Source organism: Peromyscus maniculatus, chromosome 5, assembly GCF_049852395.1.
Source record: "Peromyscus maniculatus bairdii isolate BWxNUB_F1_BW_parent chromosome 5, HU_Pman_BW_mat_3.1, whole genome shotgun sequence".
In the NCBI taxonomy this organism is placed as follows: Eukaryota; Metazoa; Chordata; class Mammalia; order Rodentia; family Cricetidae; genus Peromyscus; species Peromyscus maniculatus.
The window spans coordinates 9,831,782-9,858,310 of record NC_134856.1 but is presented as its reverse complement, the minus strand read 5'-3'; the positions used below and the strand labels follow the sequence as shown (position 1 = coordinate 9,858,310).

Below are 26,529 nucleotides of genomic sequence, written 5' to 3'. Positions count from 1 at the left end.
TAGGGAAGCAGAGACCAAAGGATCCCTGAGCTCACTTGCCAGCCAGCCCCGCCTATTTGTCAAGCTCTAAGCCAATGAGAGACTCTGTCTTGGAAAACCAGGTGGATGGTTCCTGCGGAAGAACCGACACCCGGGCTTGATCTCTGACTTACACCTGTGTGCACACCCATACACCCATGCATGCCTACCTCAGCGCACACATACACAAACATCCCCCTACACACGAAAAAGGAAAGAAGGTGGGGTTTCCCTGTCTTCCAGGACTTCATGAAGTGAAACTGCATGCAATATGTGGAATCCAGGGTTTGGCATGTCCCAAGGAATCGCCAGCTCCACTCCTCCCACACAGAGATTAAGGCTCGTCTAGGGCCTTCTTAACTATGCCTCCCTACAGCCGAGCCTGAGGAAGGCAAACTGGGCAGAGGTGATTGCTGTGGAAGAACAGTTACGTGACTTGCCTGGGGACATGAGAACTTGTTTAGGGCCTGACTCAACCCTGGCCTCAGCTCCCCACGTGATGCAGCCTAGGCCATCCCTACACTTGCCTCCTGCTCAGGCCTATGGCTCTGGCTCCCACTCTGTGATTCCTGCCCTCACAACCCTGCCTGTCCCTAGCCTTAGAGAACACAGTCATGCCTTGTTCCCCGGTGCCACCACACCAGCATCCTGGCTTCGCCTGACCTGCTGCCTGGTGTTAGTGCCATCGGAAGCCACAATGGAGAAGAAGCTAAGCATGTTTTCTAGCCTGCAGGCAACACAGTAACCCTAGCTTCACAAGTCACATTCCTGACACCTGCTCCTTGCCAGGTCCTGAATTGCACCCTTGGATTGACCAATCCAGGTCCGGGCCTCTGAGTGTAAAGGGAAAACAGGCAAGGTGTGCCGATTAGAATGCCCATCCCTAACCTTGTACTTGTCCAAACCACTGAGGGCTGCCCCCCTGGGAGATGATGTGGCTCTGCAGGTCGTCTGTGCTGAGGGGAGTTGAAAGTGCAGCCACTTAGAGAAACAGGCCAAGATCAATAAGCAGCTCTTCAATAGAGAATGGAAGTGGCTAGGGAGGAAGGAAGCCCGAGCTGGGGCCGGGGGATGGGCATGTGAGCTGGCAGCCTTGGCTTGGCGGGCACCCAGACATGCAGTGTGCTTCCAGAGTGGAGTGAGTGCCTTCAGCAAGCACTCCGCTGCCGCCGCCGACAGTGCAGAGGCAGCCCAGGTGCTTCCTTCCCAAAGAGAAGCGTTCCAGAAACCAGAGAGGCATGGAGATGGAAGGCCAGAGCAGGCTGGGTGGGCGATGTGCAGGGAAGGGTTGCTCTTGATGCGGATTTTATCATGGTTGGGAGAGTACAGAATCCACACATCTGGCACTGGCATCCTCCGATGTGCCTCTGCAGCGCAGGGAAAGGCTCATCTCCAGGCCTCACTGGCGGGTTTCCACCTGGTACTAAGACCTTCTCCATTGCCTCTTCAGACCTCCACAGCTCTGTTTCCAGGAGAGAGGCGAAGTACTTGGTGTGTCTGTTTATACCTTCTCTTGGTACCCAGACTCCAAAAGACTGTCCTGTTACCGAACGGGTTCTGCTTTGCCAGCCTGGCACAGTAACGATCACTGAAGTGGTAAGTGGTCAAACGTGAGGAGCGGAGAGCTTCAAGTCAGCCTGACCAACCATAGGCTTTAGTGATGTTCACGGGGTAAAGGAACAGGGTGGTCTGAGGCATGGAGAAAGTGATTGGAGGTAAGGAAAAGAGGCGTAACAGTTCTGCACTTTCAAGCCCTACCAGAGATGGTGTGTGTGTGTGTGTGTGTGTGTGTGTGTGTGTGTGTGTGTGTGTGTGTGTGTGTGTGTGTGGTGTATACACATGTATGTGTGGGTGCCTACTGAGGCCAGAAAAGGAGGCCAGGTTCCCTCAGAGCTGGAGTCACAGGCGGTTCTGCCCTACCTGATGTGAGTACTGGGAACCAAACTTGCATCCTCTGAAAGATAGGCAAATGTTCTTAACCACTGAGCCATCTCTCCTGCCCACTCCAGCCCTTTTGAGCTGCCTCCAAGCACTAAAAGGCCGGCAACCTGTTCTCCCATGACCTCTCATCAGAGGGGTCACTCACAGCAAAGCCAATGGGAGTGGACCACATAGCTGCATACTTCTGAAACTGGTAGGGAGAATCGGGCAATGACTAGCAAGTGGAGCTGCAGAGTTAACCAGGTTTTCCCTCAGTTTCAGCCTCATCTTTGATAGTGGGCGCTGCCTGGGGAACCCTTCTAACTAGGTAACCAGAGTATCATCATCTCTGGCCTATTTCTAGCCCACAGCAACTTCACTGAGGAAGAGAACCCACTTATTCAACTGTTAGCTGGGTCTGAACCCTCCTACAAGTAAGAAGGTAAACCTAAATAGACAAATGTTCCGAATTCCAGTAGACTGAGCAGGAATCCAGAGACCTGGCTTCGAATTCAGAGTTTTCTGTAGGACTCCTCACATAAGAAACCATTTCCTTGAGCCAGAAGTGCCCACCAGAACACCGGCAATGGAAGAAAACGCCAGACCTGACTGACCACAGTCTCTCAAACCTTGCCTACATACCCGAGATTTTATTTATTTTTTTTATTTATGTTTACCCATCGAGATTTTACCTATTATTAGGTAACTTTATAAACTTCAGTTTTTAAAAAATGGTCGGGAATAAATTTGCAAACAATTGCAGTACACCTGACTTAAATGGGCTGCTGTGTGTCAGACACTGGACATTTCTCAAAATCAAATTTCAAATTAGAGAATTTGGAAGCCGGTTTCCCAGATGAGGGACCCCACAGGGAGGTTCATCAGTGGAAAGGGGAGAGACTCAGAAAGATCTAGTAATTTTCTCATACTCACGCAGCAGGGGAATGGGGATGCCGATTCCCTCGCCTTGTAAGCCTGAACTCTTGGTTGTGCCCTAACCCCTGACTTGGCGTCTTAGAAATTTAATAAAGAGCCTAAGACACTCCGGGGCTTGTTTTTAAAATTACATTTGTGCGTGCTCACACGTGTGCCACGTGTTCTATCTGTCCACCAAGTGGGTCCTGGGGCTCGAACTCCTGTTGCCACACTTGACAAACTTGATGGTGGCCAGAGCCTTTACCCACTAAGCCTTCCCTGCCCCTCCAACTTCTTTGTTTTGGAGTTTTTTTTTTTTTTAAGATTTTTATTTATTTATTTATTTATTTATTATGTATACAGCATGTATGACTGCAGGCCAGAAGAGGGCACCAGATCTCACTACAGATGGTTGTGAGCCACCATGTGGGTGCTGGGAATTGAACTCAGGACCTCTGGAAGAGCAATCAGTGCTCTTAACCTCTGAGCCATCTCTCCAGCCCTTGTTTCAGAGTTTTATCGTCATGTTTTAAAGTTTAAAAACAGGACTTCACGTCCTTACCCCAGTCCTTTTCTGGACCCCCTCTATCTGAATGCCCTTGACCCTGCCTCAGAATAGAGTCAAGTTATGGGGGTCACCCCTGCTCCCCAGAAGCAGAGATGGGAGCAAAGCAGGCTAGGGAGTTTGGCTGCCATCAGGAAAGATGAGAAGGGTCACCCACGTTGCCTGAGCAACACAACCGGCACCTGCTACTACGAAACCTCGGGTTAGGAACCGCCCCAGCCTCCGCCTAGGTTTGCGCACAGGGAGCACACTGGCCCTTTAAGAGCGCACTGGGAGTAGTTGCGGAGCCAAACTCGCGGGGGACGCGGGGCGCTGGCTAGCTGGCTGGCTGGCTGGCGGGCTCGTCGCGCTCTCTCTCTAGCCGGTTCCCTGCGTTCCTCCGGGGACTGCCTGGGGATCCAGGCCCGGTTGGGCGCGGCGGCGAGCGGAGTCACCGGCGGGAGGCGCGCGCTCTAGGCAGCGCGGGGGGCCACCGGGCATGGACAGAGAGAGCAGGGCGCGCAGGGGGCGCCGCGGGACCGGGCGGCCGGAGCGCTGAGCCAGACAAAGGCTCTGGAGTTGTGCTTGCGCTCGGGGCCGGGGCCAGGGCGCACCGCGCCAAGACTGCGAGTCTCTGCGGCGTGCTGCTCGGCCGGTCCCCCTCTCCTGCGGGCGGGTCCCCGCGTGCCCCGACCTGCCCTGCCCGCTTCTCCTCGGGTTTGGGAATTTGCAGAGGGGACCTGAGCGGCTCCCGCACGCACCGGGAGCCGGAGATCTGCCGCGCGCCCGCAGGGCCGGGAGCCAGGGAGCGTCGCAAGTTTCCCAGCCGCGTGCGAGGACCTGGCGCTGGCCAGCGAGCCAGCCCCGCGTGGAGCGCTCAGGACCCGGCTGGCGGACGACGAGCATGGGCAGCGACCGGAGCGCGTCTGGACGGCCGGGCTGCACTGGCAGCTGCCCCGGCGGCCGAGCTTGGCTGCTCCCGCTGCTACTGGTGCTTCTGGACTGCCTGGGCCGCGGTACAGCGTCTGAGGACGCCGAAGTGTACGCCGCTGAGGTAAGAACCCGGAGGGACGTGGTGCGAACCACGCCCGCAGCGGGAGCTTGCAGGTCGGGGAGACGCACCCCACCTCGGGGGTGAGGGCTGATCTGGACTGGAGAGCTTGGGCAGAAAGCGGGGCTGGCAGGCTGCCACTCCCGGGCCGGAGCTCTGCAGCGCGCCTCTTCCCAAAGCCCTGTGCGAACGGGGCTCGCAGCCGCTCGGCACACTGAAGCCTCCCGTGGCACTGACCCGCCCTAGCTTGAGTCCCTACAGCCGCTTCCGCAGCCCCCAGCCCTCGCCTCTAGTCTTTGCGAGAACCGATTCCTCGAGAGCCAGATCCGCGCCCTGTGGGCTTTGCGAGTTGGGCGGGGGGCTGTGGGTGGGAAGAGCTCAGGCGGAGCAGGAGCCCCGCAGCGCTCACACTTTGGCTGACACTCCTTTGGGTGACATCGTGCGTTGCCTGGCGGGCCCGGATGGTTGGGGGATGGGTGAGAACCACCCAGACAAATGACCGGTTGCACAGATGCTTTGACGACTTTCTTGCGATTCAAGCATTCCCACGCAAGGTGGGGTCTGAGGAACAGTCCTTATCTCCCGGAACACTTTTCCCACCAGTGCCGCTACGCGCAGGCCTGGGTGAAACAGGGTAGACTCCACGCCTCTTTTTCTCTGGAAGCCGGACTGACGTCCATATGCTGGCAGCTCTCTGGATTGGTCCGGCGAGTGGCCACGCGCGGTCTCCCTGCACAGAGTCCCAACCAGTACCTCCCGCCCCAGTGTATCCCTCCAGCGCTAGCTCGCTCACCCCAGGGTACCACTGAACTTTTAAAGACCATTCTTTCCAGCCTTGGGAGAAAGGGAGACTAGGTGTAGAGTCTGGAGAGAGGACGAGCCAGGAACTGCAACCTTGTAGGCTTGGGGCCTTGGTGCCCTTGGGCTTCCTGGAGCCATGGCCTCAGACTGCTGTTTGTATTTGCAGATAGCTGCTATCCCAGCCCCGGAGGCTTCCCCACTTTTCAGGTCTGCCTGAGAGACTTTTCCAGTGGAAGTCTGATCCCCCCCTACCCCCCCCCCCCATTTTAATAAAAACTTGCAGAGACCGGTTACACCTCACAGCTCCACATGCTTTGGCCTCTTCCTCCTCGGGTCAGAGAGTTCCAGGGAGTGAGTCTAGCCCCAACCCAATTCACAAGGGCCAGGGACAGAGGCTTCCAGTGAGTGGGCTCCTGCTGGTAGGAATTGTGTTTGCTTGTATCCATGGTACTGCCACAGGAGCAGATGCCAAAGAATTGCAAGTCACAGATTTGCCTTGGAGTTTGTGGCCTGCACAGACCAAGCTGGAGTGTGGTGGTTGTGCATGGTGAATGGGCCTCCTGGATGGCCAGGATCCGGGTGCTGCTGGAACCTAGGCTGGGGGACTTCATGTCATTTCCTTTGGTGTGCTCTTCTCCCATTATCTCCTCCAACTGAGGAAGCCAAGTGTGCCCACAGCCCTCCACCTCCATGGAAAAGGGCCGTGGTGGCCCTGGCTAGGACTGACTCAAGACACAATTTTGGCTGTGCCTGGAAAGGACTCTGAAATGTTGCATGTTGGAATCCACAGTGAACAGAAAGCTGCAGATGGCTGTCTTAGCCCCTAGAGTTGGCTTTGGAGTGCAGGCTGCTCTGGGAGACCCCTCAGGACTGGCCCTAATTGGGCTCAAAGAGTCCCCAAGCCTTGCTGGCCAGTCCATCTGCTCAGGCTTGGTCTGCCTTACACAGTGTCCATGTACCCTTTCCTTTGAGAAAGGCTTTGGTTCTTACCTAAGGGAGTCCACAGCTCCAGATCTCTGGTCAGCTCATGGCTATGAGTACATTGGTAACTGAGCCAAGGCCAACACCCACCTCATTTCACCCTCCCAGGTGGCAGCCACAGGAATTCACTGAACCAAGGAACCAGAAACTGGCCTGTGCTAGGAGCGGCCCCACACCTGCAGCCAGCTCCCAGGAGCCTGCCTGCCTTGGAAAAGCTACTCCTGAGCTCCTCTTCCCTAGCTTTCCCATTTTGTCCCTGGACAGGCACTGTGTTCTAGAACCCCACCTGGATGAGATACCAGCTTTGTTACCCCATCAGGATCCCATCCTGCTCTGTGGCTATCGCACCCGGCAGTCTGAGTACCTTCGCTTTTTACTAGAGAAACCCTCCTCCTTCTGTTCCTCCTCGAAGCTTAGTACTCTCAGCCTGTCTCTCGGAAGTGACTCAGGCTGCCAGAGTCCACAGGTGTGGTGCCACCAACACCAACTGGACATTCCCACCTTCCCTGAAGAGTGTCACAGGTCTTCCTGCCCCCACGTGACCACTGAGGAAGATGAGCAAAAGGAGGCTGGACCCTAGAACTAGAGTTCTCTCTCTCTCTCTCTCTCCCTCCCTCCCTCCCTCCCTCCCTCCCTCCCTCCCTCCCTCTCTCTCTCTCTCTCTCTCTCTCTCTCTCTCTCATTTCTTGAGCCAGGGTTTCTCTGTGTAGACAAGGCTAGCCTTGAATTCAGAGAGCTGCCTGCCTTTGCCTCCCTAGTCCGAAGGCCACCACCAGGCCTTAGAGTTCTCCTTTTGATCTTCGGATCTGACTGGAGTCCCGATGGCCGTCTCCTCTTGTACGCCAGTGATGGCCCCTCTAGGTTCCCTCCCGTATTAACTGTGCACAGAAACTGTAGAGTTCCCAGTGTCTTCCCTAAAGGGGAAGGGTAGGCTCTGGAGACGGGGAGCACTGGAGTGGTGAACGTGGATGTGGACCGTCTCTCACACCAGCCCTCAGCAAGTCACTGTGTTTAGGATGGCCTTGGGCTCGCCTACCAATGACTGCTGGTGTGTCTTCATTGGAAAAGTGGACCTGGCCTGCCACTGTGACCCCTGGACACACACACACACACACACACACACACACACACACACACACACACACGGAGACACACACACACACTTTCCATTGCCACACCCCGAGGAGGAAGGAGACTTCTAAAAGACACCCCTGAATGTGGACAGGAAACCTCACGGAAACATGCCCATACCCTCTCTCCTAAAACTTTCTCCAAAAGCAATCCATACCACCCAGATCACTCGTGCCAGCTCAGAATGGCATGCCATGGATGTGGAAAGCCCGTCCTGCCACCCATTTGGTTCCGGCTGTCTCTCTGTGGCTCTTTTGTGGCTGGATCCAGATGGACCTTGCCATTGTTAGTTAGTCTGAGGTTAGTTACCATGATGATTACTGTTCCCTGGACTCCCAATTCAAAGGTGGCATCCTCAGTGTCACCTCAAAACTTAGGTGGATACTGAGGCAGGAAAAGAGCCCCTTGGACAGTTTTACTTGGGTACAATGTTCTATGAGTCAGCAGAAACAAAGACGGGTCGGGGACACTCTGCTCAGACACTTCTTCATTGCCAAGAGCATCCTGGGAGATCCACAGATAAATGTGAGGCCCTGAGACCCTGAGGGTAGCTGAGCACCCCCAGGCCTCAGCACAATGGCACCTCCTGCCAGAAGATCCCCCTAGAGGACTTGAGAATTAGGGCTCCTGAGCACTGCTCCCCAAAAGGGCATGTGTTCGCAGTACCTGGAGATTAGCAATTACAGGGCTAGGCCCTCTGAGGGAAGTGTCAGGTTGTGTAGCCCCAGGCAAGTGTGGTGGAGATGGGTCTGCCCTGGGGCAGAAGGGGTACCTCCCTCTGTATCCCCTCTGTCTCAAAGCAACAGAAGGAAATAAACAAAAAAACCAACTTGACCTCCTCTGCTGTCAGAGAGGTTGGGATGGACGGTGAGGAGCCATCAGTCGGTCAGCTTTGGATGTACCATGTTCCATGTTCCATAGCCACTGATGGCTGACCCCACAGTGCTATGCAGCCTGGAGAGCAGAGTCTGGATCAATTCTCTGAAGCTGACCCTTAGACTCGGGTACCACCATAGGGAGGGGAGGACCCCCGCTCCATGTCTAACACTTTACAGCATCCCAGCCCTTGGTAGAATTGACAGCTGAGAAGCAAGCTGTTGTGGCATTCGTTGTTGGCAAGTTGTTGAGCCTGTCTGCACTTCAGTTTTCCTGCCTGTAAAATGGGAATAACCAGAGTATCTACTTATTGGAATTAAGGGGAAATTTATTCTGCTTATAGGCTATCAATATCAGTGAATGCTATCAATGCACAGCCTGCCCAGGAGGTTCAGGGTTGTTTCAGTACCTCCATCGTACCAGTTCTGTCCAGGAACATTCTAGAAGCATTTTTACATTTCATCTTCCTCTTAACTCTTGGCATATGGAGGAGGAAACTAGTCCCTCCAGGTGAGAGAAGGCACCTCAGGTTACACAGCCAGGGACTGCAGAACCGAGGTTTGAACTCAGAGCCTCCTCTCTGGGAGCCTCAGATTGGGTTAAAGGTCAAATCCCAAGGTGGGAACCTTCTGGGTTTCCACCTTCTGCTAGCAGGAGCCTGCAGAGACTGACCCGAGGGACAGGTCTTTCCAGGGGTTCCACCAAAGCTGCCCTGTTCCAAAGTACCCACTCCCACCCAGCCCCTGCCCTGGGCAGCCCTGTCTAGGAACCATCACTTGCAATGGAAGGTCCAGGTGATACTCCAGGCCTGGTCTCCAGCCAACCTTGAAAACTCCTGGCAAACAAAGGCCCCTTCCGCCCCACCCCTCCCCGCCCACAGGCCAAAGGACCCGTTTGTTTTTCCTTCAGGTTAAGGCTTGTGGGGGCGGGTTGGGTAGCTGCCTCCTTCCTGCTTCCCTGGCTGGAAGTCCCCCAGAGTCATCATCACCTACAGCTTTAAGACCCAAAGTGGAGTGGGGACCTGGTGGCACTGGCCTGCAATCTCAGATCCTTGGGAGGCCGAGGCAAGAGGATTCCAAGTTTAAGGACTATAAAGTGAATTCAAGGCCAGCCTTGGCAACTTAAGGAGACCCCATTTCAAAATAAAAAGTTTAAAAAAAAAAAAAAAAAGGCCTGGGATAGAGCTCAGAGGTAGAGCATTTGCCTAACATGTTCTACTCTGTAAATCCATCCCCCGTGCTGGAGGCAGGGAGAATCACGGGCCTGGAAAGATAAGAGAGAGGATGACACCTCGGGAACAGATAAGGGTGCAGACCGCAGAGCACCCAGAGTTCAGTTCCCAACATCCACATCAGGCTGCTCACAACTGCCTCTAAGGCTGCTGGCCGCCAAGAGCACTTGAGCTGATGTTCACATGCACACAAACACATACAGGTGTGTGTGTGTGTGTGTGTGTGTGTGTGTGTGTGTGTGTGTGTGTGTATTTCTTTAAAGACTCATGGTGGTCCGGGTTTGATGATAACATGTTTATAATTCCAGGATTTGGGACGCTGAGGCAGAAGGATCTCAAAGTCATAGTGAGAAGTATGTTAGGCTTTCTTAATGCCCATGTCCTAAAACTGTTTAAACGGACCACGATAGCCCTGGGAATATGAAGCAACAAGAACTGGATAGTCTAATCAGTCCCTTGTTTGTTTATGACAAGGTCTCTCTGAAAGAACCTCGAAGTCGGCACAAGACACCCCAAGACCAAGTTCTCAGCACAAAGATTTACTTGCCCCAGGGACAAAGGGCAGAGAATAGAGACAAAGACAGGAGACAGAGGGTGAGGGAGAAGGGAAGGGACCAAGGGAGGAGGGGGAGGATGTTTGCTCCAGAGGGACACAAGACTGCCTCTGGAGAGAGAGGAGACAGATGCAACTCGTAGGCAAAGGGCAGTTTATAAAGGTCAAGGAGGAAACCCGTGTTAGGATGAACTGATTAATTTTGATAGGGCATGTTAATTAGGGTAGTCACAGGGGGGCTTTTGATTGCTGGACTTCAATACTTTGATAGCTGGACCTTGGTGGTCAGCCTCAGGAGGAGGGAGTGGACCTTGGGGAAGCTTTAGGAAGGCAGTCTATGGTTTAGCAGGTGGAGGGAATGGGGAGAAGGTAAAAGACAAAACCTGCCGGGCGACTTGTTGGCCGTGACCATGACCGGGCATGCTGGAGCCCTTCACTCTGTATAGCCCTGGAACTGACTCTGTAGACCAGGCTGGTCTTGAACTCTGCCTCCCAAGTGCCAGGAGTAAAGGCATGTGCCACCATGCCCAGCTCGTTCTCTCTTCCTTTACTGGTCTGGTGTCTAGTCATTCAAGCTCTTAGCCCTGTTCTTCATGATCCCATTTTGCAGAGGCAGAAACTGAGGTTCAGAGTTGTGTTAGCCACAGTTTCTCACAGGCCTTTAATATGGACAAGCAACCAGGGCCTGGACAGAGATGTCACCACACGGCCAAGGCTAGTTTCTTTTCAGCCTTGAGGGACCTTTCTAAGGGTCCTTGCTGGCACAGATGGAATGAGCTACTGTCTAGTGCAGCTCCGAGTTGCCTGTCGGGCAGGGATGCCGGCTGGATGAGTCTGGGGCCCTACCTCAGGGAGGTGGCTGAGCTTGGTGACTTTGGAAACCACCCCCTACCATCCCACACCAGTGAGCTACCAGTGAGCTAGTAGAGAACAAGCCTGTCCTTTGCAGTCTCCATCCCAGAACTAACTCTGCTCAGTGCCTGTTCCTTCCGGTATGACAGACAGAGCAGGGACAGGCAGAGCCCTGGTTTGTCCCCAAGAATCCTCCGAGGCAGAGAATGGAGGAGGGAGAACCTCACAAGATCTGGGAAGGTCTGGGGGCCAATCGTCTTTGATGGTCCTGACAAGCTTCCCTTTGTACCTGGCTGGGCAAAACTGGCCTAGGGCTACTCAAATTACCGAGGGAGCTGAGCTGAGAGATAAAACAGAGCCCTTGAGATTGTCTTTATCACCAGGGCCTGATAAGGGCCCTGGGGGAGGGGCTGCTGTGCCACTGGTCAGTCCCCTGCTGTAAGCCCCAGGAGCAGGCTGTGGAGACAGCAATGGCTCTGGCCCCAGACCCCTCTCCACTAGCTGTCCTAGGCACAGCATTGACCTGGGATCTGGGGGCTCCTTCTCAGACAAGCCCTCCCGGCCGGCGGGCTTGTGTCCCTCCACATTGCTTCAGCAGGCCTGGGGGAGGGCAGCTGGCTCAGCGCCCAGACTCAGCTAGAGATGTCGGGTGTGAGGAGGGAGGATCAGGTGCCCTGGTCAGTGCTGTGCCGTGCTGATCCTGAGACGGGCCAGGGCCCAGCATACTGGATGAAGGAACCGAGAATGCTACAGAAACCTCCTGCAACCAGGCCTGTTCCAGAGCAGCTCACGGCCTCTGAACCTTGCTCCAGCACAATGAGAATAGACAGGTATTTGTCTTTCAGGAGTGGTTGTGAGCACGACGTGGCCCACAGCAGTCTCTCCTGAGGATCAGGAATTCCCCTTGTGACTCGTCCCTTGTCTTCGTGCCTGGGGTCAAGTCACTCACCTGCAGCATCAATAAATACTTGTAGGATGGAGGGCTGAAGCCCCAATGACTAGCACAGCTGTGACTCCAGGGCAGTGGTTCTCAGCCTCCCTAACGATCACAGACACCCGCCCAGGAACACCCCACATACACACTCTCTGCTCTAATGATGGGAGAGCCCTCCTACTCCGTCATTAGACAGTGGCCCCCATGGAAAGGGTAACAAGCCCCGGGTTAGGGTCCTTCCTTTACTATGCCCAGTACTGACTGCCGTGCTGGCGGGAAGGAGCTTACTCCCAACACTAAAGGGCAGAAGCCCCAAGGCTGTGGCTGCTGCCACTTGGCAGGTTTGTGGACACTTGGTGTTCAGCCACCCTGAGCACGAGTCTGCCAGAGGCAGGCTGGCCATCGGCTTCACCTCATACTGGGAGGCTGCAGGTCCCTGTCCCAGAGTGTCATCCGTCATCTTCACCCCAGCAGTGGCTGCGAGGCACAGCTGATAGAGATGGGAACTCTGCTTCCTGGGGACTTAAAGGCATTTGACTATGTGAAGGAGGGCCACCAGGTTCCCTTGGGACCTGCCTGGCAGCCCCCGAGCTGGCTCTGGGATGAAGCAGCTCTTCTGCCAGACCTCTGCAGCTCTCTGGAGCTCTCTGCTGCAGACAGGCCAGCTCCCCTCTCCTCCTGGGCTTCTGTCCCCAGCCCGTCCCTCTTAGAGCTCTGCAGACAGGCTAATCAGTTCCTCTGCCACTCTGATTGCTTGCACTGGAGATATTTTTACCTTATGCAAATAGGTGATACGAAGGTGCCCTCATCTGTTAGCAGCCACCCCGCAACACACACACACACACACACACACACGCACGCACGCACGCACGCACGCACGCACGCACGCACGCACGCACGCACGCACGCACGCATCAGCTCCATGCCTTTTGCCATTAGTCTGGTGGCTTGCCCATTGGATCTTTCCATGCGGCTTCAGGAAAACTGTCCAGAGAACCTGTGGTAGGAGCTTTGCAGGGAGGTTTCAGTGCCCGGGAAGAACCGACACATTGTTGCAGCATTACTACCCTGTGGGTGGGAATACCGGAGAGAGTGGGGAAACCACGGGTGTGCTCCCTCCTCCCCTAGCTGCCCCGGGACCCTGGGCCTGCTCCAGCCAGGCCAGTCTCACCAGAAGCCTGGACTCTTCCTTCCGCCCTGTTGGCAGGAGCAAGGTTGCCAGCCAGAGCCCCGGTCTTCATCACAACACTTACAGGGTGCCCTGCTACTTCATCCTTGCAGAACCTCACAGATGAAGCCGGCTCCAATCCAGTCCCTTTTATGGAGCATAGGCGTGGCCCCACTCTATCTGTACAGAGCTGACACTCGTTTCTCGGCTCCAAGCTGCTGCTCGCTGCTCTGCCCGCCACCCTCCAAGGCCCTGGGGCCTCCGAGTGGAACTGCAAGCCAGCCGGTCTGGGACTTGGCTCAGCTGCTCTCTGCCCATCAAACTTGGGCCGGGTGAGCCAATATGTGGGTGTCAGCCCAAAGCATCTACTGTGTCCAGCTACTGTCTTGCCTTGGGGTCCCTCAGCATATGGCTTCCCCTTTCTAGAACAACGTAGAAAGTGGGGCTTCCAGGTGGCCAAGTACATGTGGGAAGGACAAGGAAGACATCTGCTTCCATGCTTCTACCTGGGTACCATCCCCTCACCGCCTTGAGGGCATGAGGCAGGCTGGTATTTTTTAGCATTTCTCAGAATCATTCACCGGAGTTGCTGCTTCGGGTTTCTGGTGCATTCACCGTCTCCTGGAGCCTATATGCTCTAGATGGCCATGTCTCCCACAGCCCCCAGCTGGCATGCTGTCTGGCACAGTCGGAGAGTACAGGGACATCTGGAAGGGTGATGGGTGAGTGACAGGTGGATAGATGGTCAGGTGGATGGGATTTGCCTTGGTGAGTTCTAGATGGGAACCAAACACTCTGATTGTGTACTAAGTACTTTTTCTGGGTCTGTGCCCCTCAAGTCTTACCCTGGTTTTATGTCACCTTGACACAGCTACAGTTATCTGAAAGGACGGACCCTCAATTGAAAAAACACCTCCATAAGATGTGGCTGTAGGGCGTTTTCTTAATCATGATTGTTGGGGAGGGGCCAACCCATTGTGGGTGGTACCATCCTTTCTATAAGAAAGCAGGCTGAGCAAGCCAGTAAGCAGCACCCCTCCCTGGCCTCTGCATCAGCTCCTGACCCCAGGTTCCTGCCCTGCTTGAGTTCCTGTCCTGACTGCCTTCAGTAGTGAACAGTGAAGCGGAAGTGAAGCCAGATAAACCCTTTCCTCTCCAAGGCTCTTTGGTCATGGTGGTTTATCACAGCAAGAGTGACGAAGACACCCTGTAAGGGGACATTGGTCTTCATTCTGCAGATGAGGAGACAGATTCAACCCAGACAATGGGAGCCGGAGATGTAGATCTGTCAGTCAAATGGTTGCCTAACATGCATGAATCCTTGAATCTGTGCCCTAGCACTGCATGGAACCAGGCATGGTAGAGCACACTTGTGATCTTGGGAAGTGGAGGCAGGAAGATAAGGGGTTCAGGGCTATCCTTGGCTACATAGCAAGTTGAAGGGTAGCCTGACTAGAGACTCTTTTCCTAGTTAAAATAAACAAACAATTCGTGGCAGAGCAGGGAAAAGGTTGGTGACTGGGAAAATCACAGGCTCTAGGGCTAACCCTACTGCTGTTATATTAGTCATGCTGTTGGACCGCCTTCTAAATATTTATATTTAAACCCATAGATCTGTGTTGGTCTTAACTTAGGTCAGAGAAGTCTCTTTGCACAGTGGGCAGTGGTCAATGCAGAGGCTCGTAACTGGTCCAAGTGCCAAGTGTAAGTAACTGTGAGGATTCAGCTGTGGATGAGTCATCTGTGTTAACAGATCAGGGATCAGCGGACGAGTGTGCAGGAAGAATTAAGAGCTGGTGGGTGGGGAAGAGTTGTGAGATACCCACTTTCAGACATGATGTGTCTGTTGAAAATCAAGCATAAGATCAAGCCAGTCAAAATTCCAACATGAGTGGGGATGTGTTCAAAATGCATTGGATAAATGTAAGAATATTTCGAAGAATAAATAAAAACAAATCATTTTTTAGCCAGGCTGTGGTGGCACACGCCTTTATTCCAAGCAGTTGGGAGGGTAGAGGCATTCAGATCTCTGTGAGTTCAAGGCCAGCCTGGTCTACAGAGTGAGTTCCAGGACAACGAGAACTGCAACATGGAGAAACCCTGTCTCGAAAAATAAAAATAAATCAATCATTTTTTAAATGGTGCTGGAGAGAGGGCTCAGCAGGTAAGAGCATGCACTGCTCTTGCAGAGGACCCAGCACCATGTCAGGCGGTTCACAGTTACCTGTAACTCCAGCTCCAGGGGATCCAGCACCCTCTCTGGACTCCATGGGCACCAGCATGCACACACATAACTAAAAATGCTTTAATTAAAAAGAGGGGCTGAAGAGACGGCTCAGCAGTTAAAAGCATTTGCTGCTCTTGCAGAGGACCAGAATTCGGTCCTCAGAACCTGCATCCAGTGGCTTACAGCTGCCTGTAATTCTAGTTCCTAGGGATCCAGTGGCCTCTTCTGGCATATTCAGGCACCTGTGCACACATATGCACACACAGACAGACACAGAGAAGGAGAGGGGGAGAGAGAAAGAAGAATAAAATCTTAACAGAGAGAGAGAGTCTGAATACTTGAGTGTAGTTGGCATTTTCTTTGGGCCGCTAACCAGCTCTCAAATAAAGACACAGAGACTTATTATTAATTATGAATGCTCAGCCATACCTTAGACTTGTCCCACTAGCTCTTGTAACTTAAATGAACTTGTTACTATTCATCTATGTTTAGCCTTGGGGCTTTCTACCTCTCTTTCATTCTGTATGTCCTACTTTCCTGTTCCTCCGTGTCTGGCTAGCTGGCAGGCCCCTGGTGCATCTCTTTTTTTTTTTTCTTTTCCTGAGCCCAAATTCCTCCTCCTACTTACTCCTCCTGCCTGGAAGTCCCGCCTGTACCTCCTCCCTCACTATTGGCTGTTCAGCTTTTTATTAGACCAATCAGGTGCCTTAGGCAGGCAAGGTAAACAGCAACACGTTTTTACTTAATCAAACAAATGCAACACATCTTTGCATAGTTAAACAAATAGTCTGCAACACTTGAGGGTCCCCAGCAGCCTGCCTGGAGCAGAAGGGTCCCACCTGGGAGGGGCCAGGGAAGAATGTGCCAGGCAGCGGGCACAGTACCTTAGGCAGCAAGAAGAGCAAGTGTGATGACCCCAAGGCTGGTGGGTTACAGGAGTGAGGCCTGAGAGCTGGGGCTTGGTGATCAGGGGTTTATAGGCCCTGGAAGAACTGAATTTTCCTTTGCATTGGGAGGTCTTGGAGGGTTCTGAGCAGTGACTGAGGAGACCTTGTCTGGCTTCTTTGCAGAACTGGCTGCGGCTCTATGGCTACCTACCCCAGCCTAGCCGCCACATGTCCACCATGCGCTCTGCCCAGATCCTGGCTTCTGCCCTCGCGGAGATGCAGAATTTCTATGGGATCCCAGTCACGGGCGTGCTTGATGAAGAGACAAAGGCGTGAGTCCCTCCATGTGACCCCTCCCAGACCCCACAGGCCTCCTGCCCTCCGGCCTGCCCTGAGAGTCTTTGGTATATGGAGTTTCCACAGGAGCGTAGCCTGGATGAGGAGCGGCAAATGGTTTTTAGTGGTCTTCTTGCTAATGTTTACTGTTTAGAATGGCTGCCTGAAGCCTGATGTTCAAGATAAGACAGGAGCTGGAGCGTTACGGTTAACACTGACTGTTCAAGCCGATGACCCAGGTTCGCCCCCCAGCACCCACATCAGACAGGGGATCTGAGAGGGCCTCAACAAGCACCTGGATACACACAGTGCACATAAATTCACACATACACATACATAAAAAAAGAGATGAAGTAGATGCAAGCTAGCTTTGGCAGGAAGAGCATAATGTTCGATTAGTGATATCTGTTACAGGCATGGGAATGGGAAGTCTTGGATGGTACAACCAAGTTAGGCCTTGCCCTATTAGAGGTGATAGGACCTATAGATACATTGAGAAGCACAGAGTTCGACATTCCTGGACAGAGGGCCTCAAGAGCACCCATCCCATGCTTGGGTTACACTCCGAGAGGAGGCACACCTTTTGAGTCACTGCTGATCGCTCAGTCTTCTGAAAACGCAATCTCTTTACCCACTATTCTGCAAGCCAAACAGAGTCTCCCACCCCCAGCACAACCCTGTGAGGGAAAACTGGGAAGCAAGAGGGAGTTGGAAGGAGGTGGGCTGCCTGGAAGAGATGACCCATAGCTGACCCCTCTGTATCTTTGGTCCAGGTGGATGAAGCGGCCCCGCTGTGGGGTGCCTGATCAGTTTGGGGTACGTGTGAAAGCCAACTTGCGTCGGAGGAAGCGTTACACCCTGACAGGAAAGACGTGGAACAGTCACCACCTAACGTTCAGGTATGGGTTCAGCTGGGGAGGGAGCTAGCTGCCCCTCTCAGGGGGACTCCGAATTCCTCTCCGAGAAGGGGTCTGGCTAGCTGTGCTGATGGTCCCAGCTCACCGTGTAGGAAGGCTCCCTCCGGAGAAGGCCAGGTCTCTTTCAAGCATCCCCTGCTGGGTCCTTTCCTGGCCCCTGCTAGCTGCAGACTGGACTGGCCTGATGTGGCCAGATGGACTCTTGAATCCGTTTGGTCAGTAGATGAGGTAGTCAAGTGTTCTGTTTTCACTCAGGCCTGAGGTCCTGGAGTGAATTTGGTCCACCCAGTCAAATCCCCCTTTGCGGTTGATGGGTGTCTTTCTGCACCAGCAGCTCAGTCTAATCCACAGGGAGGGTGTGGGCTTTGTACTTCTCATGTGTAGGCTCTGAGCCAGTGGTTCTCAAGATGTGGGTCACGACTGCTTTGGGGATTGAATGACCCTTTCACGGGAGTTGCATATCAGATATCCTGCATATCAGATATTTACATTATGATTCATAACCGTAGCAAGATACAAGTCATGAAGTAGCAATGAAATAATAAAGTTCCGGAGGAACTGTATTCAAGGGTCACAGCATTAGCAAGGTTGAGAACCACTGCCCACAGCTGTGTGCCCTTCATGCAGTATTTACTTAATCTTCTCAAGGACCCCACAAAGAAAGTATCACTCCCTCCCCTCTTGCTGCCTTTCAAATGAAGAAACCGAAACTGTCTAGTCAAATGTCCAAGGTCACACAGCTAAAGTTAGGGTCTACCTGGTGCTGGGGTCAACATTCAGAGTGGCCTGTTTCCCAGACCTCATGGCCCCCACCCCATGGCCACAAAGCACCTGTACTTTCATTTACTTACTATATTTACTCTCTTTTGGTTTGGGATTTGGAGTTTGGGGGGTTTTATTTATTAAGACAAGGTCAAGTTCTCATGTTATTCCCAGGATACCCTTAATCTTGCTGTGTAGCTGAAGCTAACCTTGAACTCCCAATCTTCCTATCTCCCCTCCCCAAGTGGTGGGATTGCAGGCTTGCCCTACCGTGCCCAGGCCCTTACTTTTTCTTTCTTTTTTTTTTTCTTTTTGGTTTTTTGAGACAGGGTCTCACTATGCAGTCCTGGCTATCCTGGAACTCGCTCTGTAGACCAGGCTGGCTTTGAACTCAGGGATCCCCTTGCCCCTGTCTCCCATGTGCTGGCATTAAAGGTGTGTGCCACCACCACAGCTGCCCAGCCTTACTGTCTTTCTTAAGTCTTTGCTTGTTTTCTGCCATGAAGACGTAGAGTCATAGTTTAATGAATTACTGGGTGTGATGTGTTCTAATTTGTACCAGTGGGTAGTGTGGCAGCGTTGTGCGCTCTCAGGAAGATGCAGCAACAGGCAGTATCCCACAAGCCTGCCCCTTCTCATCCCCCTGCCTCCCTGCAGCATCCAGAACTACACAGAGAAGCTGGGCTGGCACAACTCGATGGAAGCCGTGCGCAGGGCCTTCCACGTGTGGGAGCGGGTCACACCCCTGGTCTTCCAGGAAGTGTCCTATGATGACATTCGGCTGCGAAGGCGGGAGGAGGCTGACATCATGGTGCTCTTCGCCTCTGGCTTCCATGGCGACAGCTCACCGTTTGATGGCATGGGTGGCTTTCTGGCTCACGCTTATTTCCCCGGCCCTGGTCTGGGTGGGGACACCCATTTCGACGCAGATGAGCCCTGGACCTTCTCCAGCACTGACCTGCATGGTGAGGACAGCTGGCCAGGCTTGGGAACAGGCCAGGCAGTGCCCAAGCTGGGCCGCCCATCCAGCTCAGTAGCTTCAGGCTCCAGAGGGGAGGATGTCCCCTATCCATATCTCTGGAGCCCTGTACTTAGTCTCAAGCTGTTGTCCCATCCAAGGGAGGGCTGGAAGAGAAGGATATGCTGGGCCCATTTCTCAGATGGGGAAGTTAGATGCCAGAAGCCAGAGCAGCTCAGCCCCATCCGAAAGAGAAGCAAGAGTGGGGTCCATGGCATCCCAGAGGGCCTAGGATGAACCAGAGGGACCGTACATGCCCCCACTACAGGAATCAGCCTCTTCCTGGTGGCAGTGCATGAGCTGGGCCATGCACTTGGGCTGGAGCATTCGAGCAACCCTAGTGCCATCATGGCGCCATTCTACCAGTGGATGGACACTGACAATTTCCAGCTGCCTGAGGACGACCTTCGGGGCATCCAGCAGCTGTATGGTGAGTAGGCTGTGACCAGTTGGCCTAGACTCTGTCCCCATTCTACGGAAGAAAACTGAGGCCCGGTCACTTAGCCAGAGCCCACACTGTAGCCCCAGACTGGAGCTGCAAGGGGATGCAGATGATCCACCCTATTTCTCTCCTATCCTTGACAGTATTCCTACTAGACTAAGGGTGTCCCAGGGTCCCCAGGACCCACAGTCTTGAGTCTGTCCCCAGCACTCTCTAGACTTCCAGGGGATTTGAGACAGCTGTCTACCCAGCCCAGACTCCACCCAACAAATCTACAGCGGCCAGGTCTCCCCAAAGCCAGCTCTTCCAGTCAGGGCCTGTGCTTCTGTGTCCACACCGGACCCTCCTCTGGTGGCACCTCACAGATACTCCTTCCTCTGCCCCCAGCAGCTCAGTAACGAGCTGTGCCTCAGGTAGAGTTCAAGTTGCTGCAGCCTGGGCCAGAGCCATGCTCCTGAGTTTGCTGCAGTGCCTCCCTTCCTAGGGCCCCATTGAGTAGACCAGCATGTAAGGGGAATGTCCTCAGGGAACGCAGAGGCAGGTTGCCTCCCACCCAGCAGCGAGGTTAAGAAAAGGATCGTGTGGAGGAGGCTTACCCCTGCCTCTGCCATGGATGGTGATGGGGTAGCCCAGGAAGGGGTCTGCTGTGGGGTAGACCAGGCCTTGTACCTGGAGGGGGTGTGCTCAGGCCTTCAGCATTGTATGTAAGGGGAACCTGGCATCCAGGCTAGGTTCTGGGTCTGCTCTCACTCCTTGATCTCACCTCTCTATAGGCTCCCCAGATGGTAAGCCACAGCCCACCCAGCCTCTCCCCACTGTGAGGCCCCGACGGCCAGGACGGCCGGACCACCAGCCCCCTCGGCCTCCCCAGCCACCACATCCAGGTGGGAAGCCAGAGAGGCCCCCCAAGCCAGGGCCCCCACCCCAGCCCCGGGCCACAGAGAGGCCTGACCAGTATGGCCCCAACATCTGTGACGGCAACTTCGACACAGTGGCTGTGCTGCGTGGAGAGATGTTTGTGTTCAAGGTCTGGCCCCATCCTCCCGGTGCCTCCTCCAGCCAACCCAGAGCCTGCTCCCGCCCCACCCTCACGTGACCTCTCTAAGCCCACCAGCTCTCCCCTTGCTAACATCTCCTGGGTACCGACCAAACCCTAGACCGGGAAGAAACCAACCCAAGAAAACAAGGGACATGACAAAGGGTCGCACGGCAATCAGGTGCCTGCTCCCCAGAGCTCCCTCCTTGGAGCTGCTTTGGCCTTCCAGGTACTGCCTGGCTCCTCAGGACCGGATGGCCTCTCTGGTAGATCATCCCTGACCCGGGGAGAAAACAGTGTAGACGCAGCTCCCACCCTCAGCCAATGCAGCATCTTGCACGTGCTGCCCATCAATACCCACCCCCTTCCACAGGGCCGTTGGTTCTGGCGAGTCCGGCACAACCGGGTTCTGGACAATTACCCTATGCCAATTGGCCACTTCTGGCGGGGTCTGCCGGGGAACATCAGTGCTGCCTATGAGCGCCAGGATGGACATTTTGTCTTTTTCAAAGGTAAGCCAGGACGGTGGTGAGAGGCCTGGGCAGCCTTCCTGCCATATTGCTAGCTAGAAGAGAATCCTGCATCTCCAGTCCCCATTGTGGGCTTGCTCAACACCCGGGGGTAGCAGGGTGTGAGTGGAGAGGTAGACAGAGGCTGCGGGCAGAGGCAGGCCTAGACCCTGAAGGCCAGGACTGCTGAATTAAGGATGTATCTCTGCCATCTTCTGCAGCCTGGGAGCCTCACCTCACCATCCCCAGCCCTGCTTCTGGTTCTCCTGAGAATGAGTTCTCATAAGAACAGGCTGTCCTCTTGAAGAACAGATCCCCTTGGGTCTGGAGAGATAGCTCAGAGGTTAAGAGCATTGGCTGTTCTTCCAGAGGTCCTGAGTTCAATTCCCAGCAATGTCATGGTGGCTCACAACCATTTAAAATGAGATCTGATGCCTTGTTCTGGTGTGCAGGCATGCATGCAGATAGAACACTGTACACATAATAAATAAATCTTAAAAAAAAAAAAAAAAGATCAGATCCCCATGGGACTGGAGAAACGGATCAGAGGTTAAGAACATTGGCTGCTCTTCCAGAGGACCTGGGTTCAATTCCCAGCACCCATATGGCAGGTCATAACTCTCTAAAACTCCAATTCCAGGAGATCTAGCACCCTCACACATGTAGGCAAAACACCAACGCACATAAAATAAATATAAATAAATTATTGCCAGGTGGTGGTGGTGCACGCCTTTAATCCCAGCACTTGGGAGTCAGAGGCAGGAGGATATCTGTGAGTTTGAGGCCAGCCTGGTCTACAGAGCAAGTTCCAGGATAGCTAGGACTGTTACACAGAGAAACCCTGTCTCAAAAAACCAAAAAGAGGGAGAGAGGGAAGAAGGGGAGAGGGAGGGAGGGGAAGGAAGGGAGGAAGGAAGGAAGGAAGGAAGGAAGGAAGGAAGGAAGGAAGGAAGGAAGGAAGGAAGGAAGGAAGGAAGGGGAAGGAAGGAAGGAAGGAAGGAAGAAGGAAGGAAGGAGGAAGGAAGGAAGGAAGGAAGGAAGGAAGGAAGGAAGGAAGGAAGGAAGGAAGGAAGGAAGGAAAAGAACAGAACAGAACAGGTTCCCAAACCCACGTGGCCAGGATCTCTGCAGAGAAAAGGCGTTGGGTAGGGGGCAGTACCCCTTGAGAGATCAGCTGTATCTCTGGCCCCAGCAGGAGCCCTCTGAATACAGGACTGGACTCATGCTGAGGTGGGGAGGTCCAGACCTGTCACCATAAGGGCCACTTGAGTATCTCAGGGACATAGCTCCCAGGCCTAGAGGAGGTGTCCTGTGGGATGCAGGGCCGTGTACAGCGTGTGGGCGGGCTGGGTGGGAGCAGCCGACTTGTACACAGAGAAATGAGTGTCTCGCAGGTTTCCATGAGCATAGATGCGTGTGTGAGTACCAGGCTGAGTGCTTGTGGTTCTGTGCATACATGTGTCAGGATGGGCAGTGATGGTGTGAATGGATTGTGGACCCATTTCCTCTGCCGTCTCTATCCCCCAACCCAGGCCCGTCCTCACACAACCTACTGCTCCCCGTGCAGGTAACCGCTACTGGCTTTTCCGAGAAGCCAATCTGGAGCCTGGCTACCCACAGCCCCTGAGCAGCTACGGTACAGACATCCCCTATGACCGCATCGACACAGCCATCTGGTGGGAACCCACGGGTCACACCTTCTTCTTTCAAGCAGACAGGTAAGCATTCTGTTATGCCCCTCCCCCTAAAGGAGGATGCTCTAGCCAGGCCCCCTCCCCCCAGCATCCTCAGATCTGCCCAAAGAGAGCCAATGGGGAGAACGGCCCAAGGCCCAAGCAGGGCTCCAGGTTCATAGCCTGATTGTTCTGGTCACAGGTATTGGCGCTTCAATGAGGAGACACAACATGGAGACCCTGGCTACCCCAAGCCCATCAGCGTCTGGCAAGGGATCCCCACCTCTCCCAAAGGGGCCTTCCTCAGCAACGATGCAGGTACCAGGCCAGCCCCTCCCAGAGGGCCCTGCACTTGCCCAAGGCTCCATGTCCTTGTGGAGGCATTGAAGGAGGACCCAGCTGTGCCCCGCTGAAGCCTGGGGTCTTCTCCAGCATGACACCCTGCCTTCCCTGCATCGTTACTGTCCTCTGTGGATGGACCTCCAGCCCCACAGCTGGAGAGGCCACCCATGCCTGTCTGTGTCCGGAGCTGGAGCTCAGGAACTCAGAGCCTCAGGGCGGTGGGCCTGGTTCAGTGCTGGAGCAGGGTCCTCTCCGGGTAGTGCTCACAGACCAGCAAGAGAAGCCTAGTTTCTGTCACTGTAAAGAGGGACAGCAGTTGTGACCCTGTAAGTTCTCCAGCAAGGTCCCTGTCTGTCTGGTTCTTTATCTGGGATGCTCATGTTCAGGGCCGACTTGCCGGCTTTGCAAGGCTCGGCCTGATCACGTGACTCTGTGTGCGGGCATGTCGCTGCAGGTGCCCTGAGCTCACTGCACTCAGTAACCACCCTAGCTTCAAACCTGGCCCTTCCTGCTGTCAGTGGGATAGATACAAGGTGCCCAAGGCCAGGAGCCAATCTAGGCAGCACTGGGTTTCATCCCAGGTCCATGAAGGCCCAAGGCCACACACAGTCACGCTTCCCCCTATGGTTGGGAATAGAAGCCAATCCTGGGGTGTACGGTGGGGTTCCTTGATACCTGTATCCTGGCAGGCTGTGGGCCCCTTTTTTGCCCTGTCAGCCTAGCCAAGAAGCTGGGGGACCCAACCCGTCCCCCAAGCCTCAGCAGGGTAGCAGATTTGAGAAGACTCAGACAAGCAAGCGAGGAAGAGTATTCTTTTGTTTGTTTTCTGGTTTGGCTTTGGTGCTGGGAGACCGTTTAAGTGCTCTACCCCCAAGTTCCATGCCTTCCCCAGCCTGAAGCCATCCTGGCCTGTCTGTTCCTATAGCCTACACCTACTTCTACAAGGGCACCAAATACTGGAAATTCAACAATGAGCGCCTGCGCATGGAGCCCGGCCACCCCAAATCCATCCTGCGGGACTTCATGGGCTGCCAGGAGCACGTGGAGCCCCGGCCACGATGGCCCGATGTGGCTCGTCCACCCTTCAACCCCAACGGGGGTGCGGAGCCCGAGGCGGCGGACGGGGACAGCCAGGAAGAGGAGGCGGGTGACACGGACGAGGGCAGCCGCGTGGTGGTGCAGATGGAGGAGGTGGTCCGGACCGTGAACGTGGTGATGGTGCTGGTCCCCTTGCTGCTGCTGCTGTGCATCCTGGGCCTGGCCTTTGCCCTGGTGCAGATGCAGCGCAAGGGCGCGCCTCGCATGCTGCTCTACTGCAAGCGCTCGCTGCAGGAGTGGGTGTGATCGCGCGCACCGCCCCCAGCACCCGGTGCTCAGGTCCGCAGGGGCAGGCGTGGGGCTCCCAGATGCTTCCTCAGCCCGCTGGGATCCCCTCCTGGCCACACACATTCCCCTGTCAGTCCTGCCCCCGCCTCCTTTATTTATGCCCAGGTGTCTTTTTTTTTTTCCTTCGGCACCTTGTCTCAGCATTTGTTTCTGCTTTCCTGACTGGGGTCAGGCGATGCTTGAAGATCTCTGAGTGTGCCGCTCCAGACAGGGACTAAGGGACAGAGGCTCACCTCTGGAAGGTGGCAGAGGAAGGTTGGGAAGCGGCTTCAGCTCTGGCTCTCCTCAGCCTGAACCTCTCCTCCCGTGACAAGAGCTGTGTTTGCCTTGAAGGAGCCCAGCCGGGGCTCCACCCTCCTGAATTTGCCTTAGGAAGAGCCTATGGCCCAGGAGCCATCCTGATTACCTTGTGGCTTGGCTCCTTCTTAGGCTGCTTCTGAGAGCCCAGAAGCCTGAAAGCCCTCCCCGATCCTGGCCATCAGAAGCTCCCACACCCCCCTGGGCCTGCAGCTCTTTTCCCCTGGGAAGGGGCCCTGGACCTGTCTCACCAAGGACCAAAGGGAGCCTGTCAGCTCCCCTCCCGATGCTAGTGACTAGCCTCATCTTCGCTAGGCTGCCCCGCTCTCTCTCATCACCCCCCAGGTCTCGGGATGCTGGGCACTCCCTCACCCTCAGGCTTCTGCTGTCCTTGTCCCAACCGTTGGAGAGATGAGGCTGGCAAGCACACAGACGAGGGTACCAGAGGTCCCTAGACAGTGCCTGATGTATGGATGCCCAGGATGTCATAGACCAGGCTTGTGGGCCTCCTCCCCTCCAGCTCTCTCTCCGCACATGACACTACTAGGCACAGGCCAGCAGCTCCCCACACACAGAGGCTGCAGAACCCCCAAAGGAATCCACTATGGCCTGGGAAGTCTGTCCTGAGGGTGAAAGGTGGCCTCCCCTCCTCTTTTCTTTCCGGAGTCAGCGGGAGGCCTCTGTGGGAAATGGTACTGTAAAGCTGGCTCCGGTCTCTTCTGCCTCCCTAAAGCCTTGAACAGTGAAGGGCCGCCACCACCACCTCTGGGCCACCACCTCTCTCTGAGTAGTGGATTCTCATAGCCTGGCACTGGATGGGGTGGGGTGGGGTGGGGGTCCAGCAGCCCTCTCTGGACATCACCTCTGCAGGACTTGAGAGCCAGCCAGGGGTGGGGACGGCCTCCACCCCCATTGTTTAGTTCTGTAAATAATCTGCACTGATTAAATGTACAGCCAGCGAGTGTGGCTGCGTTTGTAAACCTAGGCTGTAGCATGCCGCGAGGAAGACCTGCTTGGCAGGGTTCGGGGCCCAGCTGGGATCCTGAGGAAGACCCTGCTCCCAGTTTGGTAGGACCTTTGGGATGGAGTCCAGGAGGGCCGGGCTTTAGAAGAGCATGGGAGACTCTCAGCTGAGTCTGAGAACTGGTTTATTTGGCATTTGGTGGTGCTAAGAGAGGACAGCCCACTTTCCCGTATTACTCCCCATCTAGGAGGGGTGGGAAGAGCCAGGCAAGGCCACCCAATCACCCACCTTGACTGGGTTTTGGGCAGCCTAGGAGGTGGTTTGAACAAGAGCTCAGGGATGGGCCTGGGGAGAACTGGGTAATGGAACCACTTTGCCTCCAGAACTTTCCTCTCCATGTTCAGAGAATGAAGCACACTAGGACCTACTGCCTTGTCTTTGCAGGGGCAGAAAACCCCACCACAGGCCTGCAGGAACTGGGGTGTGGTGGGCCTGGGTGTGGCTGGTGAACTGGGGTCCACCTACAACCCTGTGTCCATGCTCAGTCCTAGACCAAGTCAGAGCCTCGCATCAGCAAGGCCCCTCAACAATGCTCCCTACCCCGACACCCCACCCCTGCCCCACCCCTTCCTCTCTTTGTATGGGAATGGGCTGAGGAGAGTTGGAAGGGCTGGCCCTCAAAGCCCAGAGCTTCTGGCTCATCCGGGAAGCAGCACTGAGCTCAGCACTGGGTACTCGGACAACAGCCGTGGGAGGAG

At 54.8% G+C, this 26,529-nt stretch overlaps 1 protein-coding gene across 2 annotated transcripts; it reads left to right on the top strand.

Moving 5' to 3' along the window:
* The first annotated feature begins 1,359 nt into the window (after positions 1-1,359).
* Positions 1,360-26,194, top strand: Mmp15 (matrix metallopeptidase 15). Of its 2 annotated transcripts, none has more exons than XM_042277265.2 (10): positions 1,360-1,614; positions 16,273-16,421; positions 17,199-17,324; positions 18,762-19,069; positions 19,391-19,552; positions 20,338-20,591; positions 20,974-21,112; positions 22,677-22,827; positions 22,985-23,100; positions 24,050-26,194. In XM_042277265.2, the coding sequence occupies exons 1-10, from the start codon at positions 1,378-1,380 to the stop codon at positions 24,466-24,468; spliced, it is 2,061 nt and encodes a 686-aa protein (XP_042133199.2). In that variant the 5' UTR covers positions 1,360-1,377; the 3' UTR covers positions 24,469-26,194. The 2 variants fall into 2 exon arrangements, with proteins under 2 accessions (XP_042133199.2, XP_006977866.2); XM_006977804.4 differs by lacking the exon at positions 1,360-1,614 and adding an exon at positions 3,725-4,451.
* The last annotated feature ends 335 nt before the right edge of the window (positions 26,195-26,529 follow it).

Bases quoted from the DNA above. Each gene is read 5' to 3' on its own strand.
- Mmp15 (XM_042277265.2), top strand. From the start codon at position 1,378: ATGTGCCTCTGCAGCGCAGGGAAAGGCTCATCTCCAGGCCTCACTGGC. The intron at 17,325-18,761 runs GTATGGGTTCAG...GCCTCCCTGCAG, and splicing joins AGTCACCACCTAACGTTCAG to CATCCAGAACTACACAGAGA. The intron at 19,553-20,337 runs GTGAGTAGGCTG...ACCTCTCTATAG, and splicing joins GGGCATCCAGCAGCTGTATG to GCTCCCCAGATGGTAAGCCA.